The sequence below is a fragment of the Amaranthus tricolor genome, chromosome 2 (genome assembly GCF_026212465.1).
Source record: "Amaranthus tricolor cultivar Red isolate AtriRed21 chromosome 2, ASM2621246v1, whole genome shotgun sequence".
NCBI lineage: Eukaryota > Viridiplantae > Streptophyta > Magnoliopsida > Caryophyllales > Amaranthaceae > Amaranthus > Amaranthus tricolor.
The window spans coordinates 31,282,968-31,297,048 of record NC_080048.1 but is presented as its reverse complement, the minus strand read 5'-3'; the positions used below and the strand labels follow the sequence as shown (position 1 = coordinate 31,297,048).

General features: G+C 33.7%; 1 protein-coding gene across 1 annotated transcript; it reads right to left on the bottom strand.

Annotated features, from left to right (window-relative positions):
* Nucleotides 1-319: 319 nt before the first annotated feature.
* LOC130805250 (vacuolar iron transporter homolog 2-like) lies at nt 320-1,182 on the bottom strand. The gene has a single exon (XM_057669934.1). The coding sequence runs from the start codon at nt 1,094-1,096 to the stop codon at nt 470-472; it is 627 nt and encodes a 208-aa protein (XP_057525917.1). The 5' UTR covers nt 1,097-1,182; the 3' UTR covers nt 320-469.
* Between the last annotated feature and the right edge of the window lie 12,899 nt (nt 1,183-14,081).

Genomic DNA, 14,081 nt, shown 5'->3' with positions numbered 1-14,081 from the left:
GAAAAAATTACTCTATATTTTCCGTTTTGGGCCAACCCAATTAAAGATGGTCTCTCAAAGAGACCGTCTCTTACAAGAATTTGTGATTATATATTATGTTATTTTCGATAGATTTATTGTTGGAATTGTACATAACAAGATCCATATAAGAGAAGATTAAATGTTCGAGAGCACATATGAAAGAGAATGATAATATTTTCTTAAATTTTGATGGGGATAAAGTATAGTTACAAAGTGCAAAGTGTAAAAGGTAAAATTTAATAAGGATAAATAGGTAAAATTAACATACTCAAAATAAAATTGCGACATTTAGGGAGAATAGAAGGGAATATTATTAATTAATTCTTTTCATTTGATATTATGTATATAATTCGCATGCACATTGAATTCAAGTAAAAGCTATGCAAATATGTAATAATAGTTTGCCAATACACAAGGTAATAAAGTACACTTGTTAATTTTTAGCTACCTATATTCCTGTTAAACCAACCAATTTTGTTAGCCCAAAAGTGACTCCCATTGCCACCCATCCTCCTACCAAGATTCTCAAGGATGATTTGAGTGCCGGTGACTTGCCTAAGAAGGCCCCTACCCATCCGAAAGCGAACAATGCAAGGCTCACGGTGGTTAATACCACTGCGAGCCTTACCCGATAGGGTCTTATAAAAGCGGCGGACAAAAGTGGAACTCCGCCTCCAACTGCAAATGCTGCGGCTGATGCAGCCGCAGCACTGAACGGACTAGGTAGGGCCTTCTTTTTTTCTGCCAAGAGGCCCAACAAACCAGGCTGGGCCTCATGATCTCTCAGAATTTGTGAGAGCTCTGCATCTCGCTGAGCCCAGACTGACACGAGCTCACCTAGAGCCATGCTACAAGCCCCAGCAAACAAACCCGCTAGCCCGGTTAGTGCCATGGTTCCCGGGTCGGGCCTAACTGCTCCAACGCCAATCATGAGAGAGGACACGGTTAGAATACCATCATTCGCCCCAAGGATTGCGGCCCGAAGCCATTGGGCGGGCTTCGACCCGTTTGTCTTGTCGGGTTCTTGTGTTGTATCAATAGGCTTGACTTGTTTCAATGAGAGTTCGGAAGCCATAGCAAATAGAAAGTTTTGCTCTCAAAAGAAAGTAAGATGGAAATAATGAGTAGAATCCAAAGATTAAGGCAAGAGTGTGGGGGGCACACTTAGTTTGTTAAATTGTATTTATAGGGCAACATGATTGACGTGTGGAGGACACACTTTATTTAATTTAAAGTGTGTAAATAGAAGAAAATAGAGCATAAATTTATATTCTCTTTTTAATAAAGTGTTGAGAAAAGGTGATTTATTTGATAAAAGAGATGCTTGGTGTGATGGAAATTTGACGCACCAAACGGGATTATAAGGCGGTGTTTGCAACATTGCATGAAATATATATTTGGAATCTTAAGTGTTCACACCATGGATGCTCATGGGTGGATGTTTTAGACTCATGCTTAAAATCCATTATTTTAGCTGAATTTATGGTGCAAAACTATTGGGTCTTGAAATAATGAATTAATAGGTTAAGCTAGTCTCCTTAAAGACTAGCTCTCTAAGAGACGTCTCTTAAGCTCAGTCTATTAAAATTTATTGCCTACTTTTACTCTATTGTTTTTATAGATCGATCCAATTAGAAATGATCTTTTAAAGAGACGACAGTCTCTCACAAGAATTTGTGTTATAGTTTTAGGGTTCAACATATGTTAGTTAGGATTATAGATTGATTGAGAATTCTAACTATGATGAAGTTCTAGTAGTTGCTGACATGCAAAGATTGATAGTTCAACATTTATATATGAAAACGACGATGTATTAGAGTTCGAACAATGTGTTTCAAACTCCAATATTGTCTAGATCGAGTGCATGAAGTTTAGTGACAAACAAATTACGCTATCAATGATATCAACGTTTGCAGAAGAAAGTAATGCAATAAAATGACACAAAGATTTAACGAGGTTCACCCAACTAAGGCTACGTCCTCCGGTGTGTAGTATCTCTTATATTATCAAAAGGAGTTCAAAGAACTTTCAAATATGGAGAATTACAATAGAGAAGAGATATAGGCTAGTGTTTGGCTTAGGGTGTATTTGTGGATGTTTTCACCAATTACAATGTGACTATGAGAGCTCCATATATAGTACTAGATACAAGAATATCAATAGCTCTCTTGAATACAATATTAATATAGGGTAATGAATAATATGAAATAATTCCAAGAACTTGAAAGGTCGAAAAACAGCATCCCATGCACATCAGAGGATCCGCTCGACCGGATCAGAGAGTTTGCTCGGTCGAGCGAGAATCAAGTGCTTTCTGGACCATTCTGTTTGACCGCTCGACCAGCCAATAAGGCTCGCTTGGTCAAGCGGATAGGTCACACATGAATACACACTTCAATTTTGTGCACTCAAGTCACACTTAATCACAACAATATATGTGTTAAATTATTGTGTATAGCTGGTAGGTCCTTTTGACTGTGACCCTTTATCGGTTTTTTGATCTTATTTTCTTTTTAACTTATGGATTTTGCATGCATGCTTTTTAATTTATTTAGTTTATTGAGGTTATGACAGCTATATTCCTTTGTACGTTACGTATTGATTAATGAATCTTATTGTTCGTAATCCATTATTTTCTAAATTCTAATAACTAAATCTAAAGAGATCCTAATAAGTGTAAGTCATGGGTTGAGATCACCTCTCGATTGAGTCTAGTTGTGGAGTTTGAGTCAATGTATCAGGTTTATGTCTTTAAGTTCCATTGAAATTGGATATTGATTGAATGTGAATCGAATTTTGATGTCTAAATATTAGACTTTATTTTTGTATTAGACCCAAACCATATTCAAACGCATTATTTTTCACTATAAAGCTATAATACTTTTGTGAGAGACCATTTCTCGGTAAGATGATCTCAAACAAGAAGTTTATATGTTAATAATTTATACTATTAGACTATTTAACCTACATATAAGACATTTATCTCGGTGAGACCGTCTCATACAACTATACAAGGCTTAAACCCTTAAAACAGGGTCATATTCAATATGGGTCCCAAATCCATTTGTTAATCTATATAATGTATCTTGGGGGCTCAACCATGAGCTTAAGCTTTTGGTTGAGTTGGGTCCTTAACATGTTATCAGAGGCCAACGTGACAAAAGGGTACGGGTTCGAATCTCAACCACCCCTCATTCAAAGTGGAATATTCAGCACCTATGCGCATCCACACTTCTAGCCCAATGGACTCTTGTGTGAGGGGGCGTGTTAGAGTATCTAAAGTATCTTGGGACCTCAACTATGAGCTTAAGCTTTTGATTGAGTTGGTTCCTTGACACCATTAACAACTCAAATCAAATTCACACTTATAGTTGTGCTTAAATGTGAAGCTTTTAATTTAAGTGAACATTATTAATTTTAAAATCTATTTTATAAGAAGTTCTCAATTTAAAGTAAACATTTAAAATTTGAGTTGAAAAATTTATATATATAACATACTCATCCAACTTATATAGTTTGAATCAAAGAGAAAAATAATATTTATTAAAAAAAAGAAGGATAATGATAATAAATGAAGAATGAGAATGAATTATGTGGATGAAAATTAAGAAAGAATTAAAATATATAAATGACATAATAAAAAAGTAGTGAGTCATTGTCCAAAAATAAATATAATGCAAATTAAAAAAAACATACCAAAATTACAATATTCAATAGGTATACTCTAAATTTAGAAATTTGACAATCTAAAGGTAGTACTAGTAACACATAATACCACACTCAATAATTGCTGCACGGAGATATTGTTGATTAATACCTATTCATTACCTAGCTAAGTCTAAATCAAAAATCAATTCTTATACGTCACACCGCGAGATTCACATCATATATAAAATAAATATTTTAATCAATATAAATTATTAGTATATAAATTTTTTAGTTAAAGTCGTCTCACTTAGAGATAGTTTCTCACTATAGTACTTCATTAAAAATTCTAGCATCTACAAATATTTATTGTAAATAGAAGTGAAGTCGATAAATAAATATATTACTAACCATTATTTCACTCACTAAAACATAATATATTTTTAGTGAGATATATTTAGTGCCTTTAAATTTAAATGTCATTATTTTTATTTTCTAATGGTATATATAGTAAATTTACTAACATTTATTAGACCCTTAGCAACATACAAAAATTAATACTAAAGCTTTTCGCGATATAAGATCAAATGACATTTCTCAAAAATGGCACTATAGACTGTAACAACAATTACATATGTCACAAAAGGCAAAATAAAGTGTCACTAAATCCCTTTATATTGAAATTTAAAATAAAAATAAATTAGTGATATTTTTTAATGTCACTAAATCTTATGTGACGAAATTTAATTTTGTTTTAGTGAGATTAGATTTATAGATTGTTGCATAAATATTTTTTAATTGTGATAATAAGCTTTGTCATTTGTGTCATGTTTATATAATTTGTTGTTTATTGATAAGCATTTTGATTTGTACACACAACAACTAAGAGGTTATAACGTGAATGAATAAGTACTAATGCTTTATTTCAATGTGTAAAGGTAGTAAACTTCAACCTTCAAACTTTAACAACCCACATCACAAATTTAGGAGTTGTTGACACTCCATTATATATATAATTAATATGTGTAGTTGTTGAAGGAACTCAAACAAAATGCAACATAGTAATTTCAAGTTGGATGCCTCTCCTCTCCTCTTTTCCTCAATTTGTTTAAATTTCGACTTTAAAATATTGTAGATTTGTAATGCTCGTTAACTTAAATAATGCACATGTAATGTACGCTTTTATTTATTTTCTCAAATTTTATCATGTTTATCAAATTTAATGAAATTAAATATAGAATAATGATTGTTAACTCTAAATATATGAAATTATATATTTATAAAACTTTATTTATGAAAATAAATTTCATTTTATTAGAATAACTATATATAAGATTATATGATTGCATATGAATTAATTCTACTTCAAAATTTAATAATCGTAATTTCATCTAATAGAGAATGTTTTCATAAATAATAAATGAATTATTTAACAACTATAATTTTGAAGTTTAGGCATTTTAGAATAAGCAGTCTCGAAGTTATTTTTACAAACAACAGCCTTTAATTACCAAACATGATATTGATACAGCCGCTTCACCGAATGACCTGCTAAATGACCGTTGATCAAGGTAAATGACCTTTGACTTCCAATAAAATTCATTAATCTAACCTAATCATCCAATTACCCCCAATTAAACGCTTCTTTTTCAGATTCTCTCTACCCCTCCCTAATCACCACCACTCTCCCATCCTACCACCACCGCCACCATTACTTAAATTGCTAGTTTAAGAATATAGCACTACAAAAAACTATCAAATTGGCGACAGATAGTTTCGTCGCCATTTGATAGCTAAATGGTTAAAAAGTAGGGTTGGCGACCGGTGGGCGACGGGTTATGCGGTCGTCGCTAATCCCTAGATGGACGCCCTTTCCTCGCCAGTATTAAACGAAGACATAGCGACAAGCAGACGACAAATAGGATGTCGCCAATGAAGCTCTGACGTGGACATGACTGGCGACAAACTGGCGACCATCCTCGCCGTCGCCCGTAGACATGACTGGCGACCAATTCCATTTCATAGCCATGCCGTCGCCCAATGAGATGACATGTTGGCGACACATACTTATATTTTATATATAATATATTTATATTTTATATTTTTATATATATTATTTATATATATTTTATATTTTATGTTTATATAAATTATATATATTTTATATTTTTAAATATTTTATATTAGTTATAAAACAAATATATTAAAATGAAAAAACTGAAAATATTATATATAAATCTAAAGTTTATTTACAAAGTCACAAAAATTACAAATATTTTTAATCATTCATTGAAGAGGTAGGTGGAGGAGGGGGTTGATTTAAATTAAAATGCGATTCAAGGAATTTCGTAAATTGTTCTCGTTCTCGTGCTACTTGTTCAGTCATCCTTTGATGATACTCATAAGCTGTCTGAGCATTTCCTCTTCTTGTCGCTTCCCATAATTGATTATTAAACTCCATTTGCCAGGCTTCTAAATCCGCAAACCTTTGTTGTATAATGGCGTCATAATCAGGTTGTGCAGGCTGAGAAGACGGATTATCCGTTGGCTCGGGAGGATAAATAATCTGAGAGGTGGAACCAACCCCAAAAACCTCTTTGCTTTTTTTTTTTGTATTTTTTATTTGACACGCTTTCTACGTTTTTTATTGCATCCAACCAAACTTTACTTGGGTCGCGAGTTGGATGCTCCTCCATCAAAGAACGATATTCATCCTTCAATAAAAAAATAAATCAATTACCAATAAATTAAATATTAATTGATACTAAAAATAAATAAATAAACTAGTTTAATAGATTATTACATTAACTTTTTGTGACTTGCTATTTGTCCATTTGGAACAATCTCCTTTGTCATTGTCAAAGACCCCATGCGTTCGTGTAAATATTTCGTAGGCCGTGGGTATTTGACCTTGTGATTGTTCCTGAAATAATTAAAAAAAACGACTTAAAACTAAGAAAAGATAATAAAAAAATTCAATATAATAATACATAATTGACAAAATACTTACCAAATCCCGCATTGTTCTGGCGTGCGGGATTAAGCCACCTATATGGGTGGCTTCAGCTTTGTCTTTTCCTCCACGTCTGTTGGAGGAATTTCTAGCCGAAACGGCTTTATTATCTGGGCGTTCCCAATCCGCCTTCCATCGCGCCCAGGTCTCATTATCGATGGAATGAGGTTTAAATTCGGGCTTGCTTTTCAACGTCCTACGCCATTTGAAAAGCATATCCGCATAGCGCTTTGCGGCTTTTTCTTCCCACGACCTTCGAACAAAATGTTCGAGACGAGGGTCCCATTTGTATTGTTTCTAAATAAATAAATATTCCATCAAATAAATTACTTAAAATAATTTATACATAACAAAGTCTAAAAATAAACAACAAAATAATAATTTTACCTTAAACTCATTAAAATAAAAATCTTTGGTGTGTTTTGTCACACCCTTCCAAGTACTACCTTCGACATCTTGCCTATGATTGAAGGTAGCCCTTATTTTGGATGCGATGGTATTTTCGGATATCGGATTAAATCTTACAATAATTAAGAAAATTAGTAAACATTGAAATTTTAATATTGAAAAAATATTAATGATAATAAGATAATTAAAAGATTTACTTGTTTATGACTGGTAGCCATGGAAGATTCGGACGAGGATCGTCTCCATCGTCCTCATCCATATTTTGGACGGAATCACTTGGAGTATTTTCATTACTCCCGTGAACTCGGTTACTGTTGTCTTCGTTATTGTCGTCCTTATTGTCGTCCTTGCTACTCGACAAATTATTCATTAAATAGTTGCTAGCCCAATCATTAAGGTCGTTGCTCATTTTAATAAGAAGATGAGTTTTAAGAGTTGAAGATAAATAAAAATCACAAAGTGATGAGCAAAAGAGAATAAGATCAATGGAGGAAAAGAAAACTGGTGAGGTATTAAGGAAATGAGGAAACGATGAATGAAGAAGCTAAGTATGAAAATGCATGGGTAGGAAAAGAGGAAGTATATAGGGCTTGATATGGACTTCTGAAACGGGCGACCGAAAATTAGTAGCTCTATCGTCGCCAAAGGGATGACAAGACCCAACCAGTTAACTTTTCAGATGTTTTTGCGTGCTGCAGTGGATAAAAAATTTGGCGCAATTTTTTACGTGTTAGGCGACGGATTCATTAGTCGCGAGTTGGTCGCTGCCTGCATTGATATGACTAATCTGTTTGACTTTACAGTTTAGCGACCAGATATCCGTCGCTAGGCCGTCGCTGTCATTAATTACCTTTACGTGCTGCAGTGATGAAAAATACGGCTCTGGGTACGAAATTTTATTACCGTTGTCATTATTATTATTATTATTATTATTATTATTATTATTATTATTATTATTATTATTATTATTATTATTATTATTATTATTAATTTTATTATTATTATTAGTATTATCCTTATTAGTATTATTATTATTTTTATTATTATTACTATTATTATTATTATTATTAATATTACTACTGTTATTGTTATAAATATTATTATTATTGTTAAAATGAATATTATTATTATAATTATTATTGTTATTATTATTATTACTGTTTTTGTTTATTATTAGTATTGTTATTATGATTATTGTTGATATATATTGATTATTTTGTTGTTCTTGTTATTATTATTATTACTACAAAATATTAATAATTCGAAGGATTATATTTAAATTGTATCAAATATTACAAAATATTAAATAATTACATATAAAAATTAAATTAATCTTCATCACTAAAATAGTCGTCGTTTTCAACATCTTCATCTTCGGATTGTTCGTCTTCTGACAATACAAGATCCACATCTTTTTCAGTATCTTCATCATTATCATGCACCTGTTGAACAAATTCGACAGATGGATCAAGAAGCGGTGTTTGGGAAACATCTTTTTCAATTTTAATACGGTCCCTATTTTCTTCTTGGAAAGCAGCATCTTTGGATTCCTGTTCTACTTCTTTGTCAAATTTATTCTGTTTGACTTTGCAAACCGCTCTCCAATCTTTTAAATTTTGTCTTGTACTCGGATATGGAAGATAATACACTTGAGATGTTTGACTTGCCAACACAAACGGATCATATAAACGATACGAGCGACCTTGATGTATGTCAACTAACTTATATCGTTTATGAATATTTGTTCCGCGGCTATTTCCAGTAGTAGTTGGGTCATACCAATGACATTTGAATAACGTTACTCTTTTGATCGGTATCCCCGGGTACTCAACCTCTACGATTTCAAGCAATTGCCCGTAAAAATCTTCTTCGTCACGACTGTTGTCACCAGCTTTGACGCACACTCCACTATTGTCTGCTAATTTATTTGATGCATGACGTACGGTATGGAATCTATATCCGTTTTTGTAACAGACATTGTAACTCCGAGCATGTTTTAGTGGTCCTTCAGCAATCTGCTTCAAAATGTCACTGTTCACTCGGTTATCGAATGATCCTTGTCTTGCCTGTCAGATAAATGGAAATAACTTTATGAATTTAATTAACGTAATACTAACATACATACATACTAAGTAACGTAATAGATGAACAACATACTGCAGTTCTGAAGGCATTAGTGAAATTCTCTTGCACAAACGCTTCAATCCTCTGACTTGACCAATTCGGTTGATGTCTTTGAATTGAACTTTTAAACTCAGATACAAATACATCCACCTCTGGACAGTTCATGAGCACGTATCTATGTGCAATCTCGTAATCTCTTTCATCCAAAATATATGCTACTCCTTTTCTATGAAATCTTATTGGATGACTGAAGATTGTCAATACACTAGTTACAATATTGTTGTAACTTCCATCGTCGTTCCTAGGAAGGTCTCTGACCCTGCATCGCACATGTGGCTCAAAATAATGGGAAACAAAATGCGATGCTTCCTCGGTTAAATATGCGTTGCATATCGACGCTTTAACATGAGCTTTATTTCTCACATTCAGTTTCAGATGTCTAAGGTACCTGTACGGAAAAATTAGTTCACCGGTAGAATAATGAAAAAAAATTAATTACATTTGATTTATATACCTCTCAAATGGATACATCCATCTGTATTGGACCGGTCCTGCAATTCTAGCCTCATTTGCCAAATGAATCGGCAGGTGTTTCATGCTATCAAAGAATGTGGGCGGAAAGATAGTCTCTAGTTTGCAGATGATAACCAGAATATCTGCTTCCATTTTCCTCAAATCCTCCACACATAGCTTTGTGGTAGTCAAACTTCTAAAATATAAGCTCAACTCCGTAAGCGCTTCCCAAACCTTCACCGGTAGCAATTCTCTGAATGCAATTGGAATTATACGTTGCATGAAAACATGACAATCGTGACTTTTCATTCCTAACAATTGATGCTTGGCCATGTCAATATTCCTTGCCATATTGGAGACATAACCATCGGGAAATCTAATGCTCTTCAACCATTGAAGCAAGGCACGTATTTGTTGTTCATTTAATGTATAGGAAGCCTTAGGAATAGACGTACCTGTATATAATCAAAATAAGATGTTATATGAATTATTATTCATTAATTATATAAAGGTTTGAGTGTACACGTACCTATAGGATGCAATTCTGAACGTATACCAAGTTCACGCAGATCGTGTCTACCCTTGATGTGATCCTTTGTTTTACTTGGGACACACAACAAAGTGTTGAAAATGTTATCAAAAAAATTTTTTTCTATGTGCATAACATCCAAATTATGGCGAATCGTGTTAGTTTTCCAATATGGCAAATCCCAGAATATGCTCCTCTTCTTCCATCCAGCAGAGTACTTACTAACCTCTTTATTATGCTCCGGTGCATCTTCTTCATTGACTTTCAAAAAACCAAACTGGTCCAATTCATCAAGCAATTCAAGTCCTGTCCGAATGATAGGTGGGTCTCTCTTCTCAACAATGTCTGCTCTGAAATTTGTTCTATTTCTCCTATGGGGATGACTTTTATCTAAAAACCTTCTATGACAGTCAAACCAACACACCTTCTTGCTATGCGTAAGGTAGAAAGCTTGGGAATCATCCATGCAGTAAGGGCAAGCATATCGGCCCGCAGTACTCCACCCGGACAACATCGAATAAGCCGGAAAGTCATTGATCGTCCACATTAAAGCTGCTCGTAGTTGGAAATTCTCCTTTCTTGACACATCAAATGTACAAATACCCTCCTCCCACAACATATTCAACTCTCGTATTAGTGGTTGAAGATATAAGTCAATGTTGTGCTTTGGATTACTCGACCCAGGGACAATCACGGTCAAGAACATATACGGCTTCTTCATGCACATCCATGGCGGAAGATTGTATGGTGTTAAAATGACAGGCCACGATGAATACTGTTGACCCGAACTTCCAAATGGGTTAAAACCATCTGTACACAGACCAAGCCGCACGTTTCGAGTCTCCAATGCAAAGTCTGGATGAATGTCGTTAAATGTCAATCACGCTTCAGCATCGGACGGATGTATCATCTCTCCATCCTTAGTGCGGTGTTCTGCATGCCACCTCATATGCTTAGCTGTTGCCTCTGAAGCATACAATCTTTGTAATCTGGGCCCTAGGGGAAAATAATGAAATTGTTTCCGCGAAACCTTATCACCCTTACTGTTTCTTCTCCATCTAGAAGTTTCACAAATGTAACAGCAAGTTGCATTCGCATTATTCCCCCAATATATCAAACATCCGTTAGGACAACAATCTATCTTCTCAACAGGTAATCCAAGAGCAGCTATTTGTTTTTTCGTTTCGTAGAAGTTGTTTACCATCGTATTCTCTTCTGGTAACAATTCGTTGACAATACCACAAATATCGTCGTAACACCTCTCAGTGAGACGATGGTCTGTCTTCAGGTTTGTAAGTCGACCAATAATAGACATCTTCGTATTTTTTACAACCTTCATACAGAGGACTATTTACAGAATTTAACATTTCAAAAAACTGTTGACACTGTGGGTTTGGATTTTCGTCAACGTGTGTCGCTGGTTTATTATCTACTGACTCTACATTATACTGTGAGGGAAAAAAGTGATGGTAATTGCCTGGAAACACACTTGCTGCTGCATCATGCACCATCTGTGAGTATGGATTTGGATTGTTTGACGATTGCTCTCCGACTTCCGCTACAACATCAGATGTTGTTCCTATCTCTGTGTTCTGATGATATTCCCACTCATAGTAATTTTCAACAAACCCCCTTCTCATTAGATGTTCCCTTATTTCATCTGGTTCCTTAAAACAACAATTTTTACACTTTTTACAAGGACATCTAATCTCAGAACTCATGCTTTGTGTACGAGCAAAATCTAAAAACTCTTCCAACCCTCTCATAAATCTTAAACTAAACTTTTCATTTTTTCTTCGGTTGTACATCCAACTTCTTTCTTGCCTACAACTCATTTTTAACACCTAAATATAATATAATAACATAATCATTCAAGTCATCAATAAAGTAAATTAATGACAATAAAAATATATATATGATAATAATAATATAATTATTCTAATAAAAACTAATAAAGCAAACTAATGTCAATTAAAATAAAATATAAAATAATAAAAAATATAAAAACTCAAGAAAATAACAAACAAAATAAAATATGTACAAATTAAATAATAAAATTAATGACAATAGAAACTAAATATAAATAATAAAAATAAATAAAATTAACTCATATAAAAAAAAACAAAAAACTCACTAACCTTTTCAAATTTTTTAGCTTCCAAAGCTTCGAAAATATACTACGAAAGACAACAATCAGTGGGTTATTTATAGAATAAAATAGCGACAAGACGGCGATAAAAAAACCTTCGCCATTGTTGAATTCAAATTAAAAAAATGGGCGACCAAAGGGCTACCTAACATACCCGTCGCCAAATTATAAAATACAAAACAAACAGGAAACAAAAAAAAAATACAAAACAAAGGGCGACGCTTAGGCGACCAGTAGACCCGTCGCCAAGAATCAGGAAACAAAATAAAAAACAAATGTCTTCTTTGGAGACGAAATGGCGACAGCTAAGTTCGTCGCCACGTTGTAAAATTTATTTTAAAAAGAAATATTGTGGTTGGCGACGAATGGGCGACGCGATTAATGTCGTCGCCACTACTCCTTTTGCTTTGCGACCCACATTTTCCTTGCCAAGTCGTCGCCACTTTGCTTTTTGCTTTTGCGACCCAAATTTCCCTCGTTGTTTCATCGCCATGGGCGACCATCTCTTCCCGTCGCCATTTTTCCATCGCTAAATCAAGAGTTTTTTTATAGTGTAGGCTTATCAATACAGTCAAATATCATTTAGTGTTATATTATTATCAATACAAGAAAAATAGTTTTGGACGACAACTATTAGTGTGGCCCATTGTATCAAAAGTTGTCGCCTAAGAGATGGGCAACAAAATTATTTTTGTCACCATTTGTGTCGCCCAATTGGTGTTGCCAATGTATAAAATCATCGTGCTACATGTAATAGTTGTCGCCTATAATTTTAATTTCTTCAAACTGCATTTGTCGGCCGAGTTGTGTTTTGGGGCGTTATATTATTTTATAGCCCAAGTTGTGTCTTTGGGCGTCATATTATTTTATCGTCCAAGTTCTATCTTTGGGTGTCATGTAATTTTATCGCCCAAGAGTATTGATTTAGGGCTTCATTTTCTTCTTCATCGCCCGCGTTTGGCTTTAAATAATTTTCTCACCCAATATCAACTTTTGGACATTACTCCAATATGGGCATCAAATTTTATTGTGGTCTACGTACACTTTGGGCTACATCTTTCCTGTTGTGGTCCAAAGTCAAAGATTAAGCATCATGCTACTTGTTGGCATCATCTCCATTTCATACATTGCTTTTGATTTTCTTGGAATAATATAAAATATTTTAACAACCATGAAAAGAGGGTATTATTATTTTTTTTTTGCAATTACAGATAATGGCAAATATATTGACAATAAATTATACACAAATCATCTTAGCCCACAAAATATCAGAAACACTTCTTGTAAGTCCTAAAATTGGCTCAAAATAACTACATGCATGAGGATTTGGTTTAAAACTAAAAACTGTCTATGCAAGAAATAACTACTTACATGGGGATCTTTCTCCCAAACAACTTGAATTTTCCTATGCAAACTTTAAACAATGCCATTTTTTAGAATATGCATAAACAACATTAGGAAAATGTTTCATCAAAGACACAATAAGGTTTAGGAGTAGGTGATGTGAATTCTAGGCCAAGGAAGGACAATATTTATCACAATTGCATATTAACTTATTATACAACCAACAATTTTATCATGTCCAACTCCAACTAAAAAAATCAAAAGGCCTAGAGGATAACAAAGCTATAAGAAAAGCACAATAATAACTAATTTGTATTTTTAACAAATATCTTAGG

What these genes read in the sequence shown, in the direction of transcription:
- LOC130805250 (XM_057669934.1), bottom strand. Translation starts at nt 1,096, where the DNA reads ATGGCTTCCGAACTCTCATTGAAACAAGTCAAGCCTATTGATACAACA.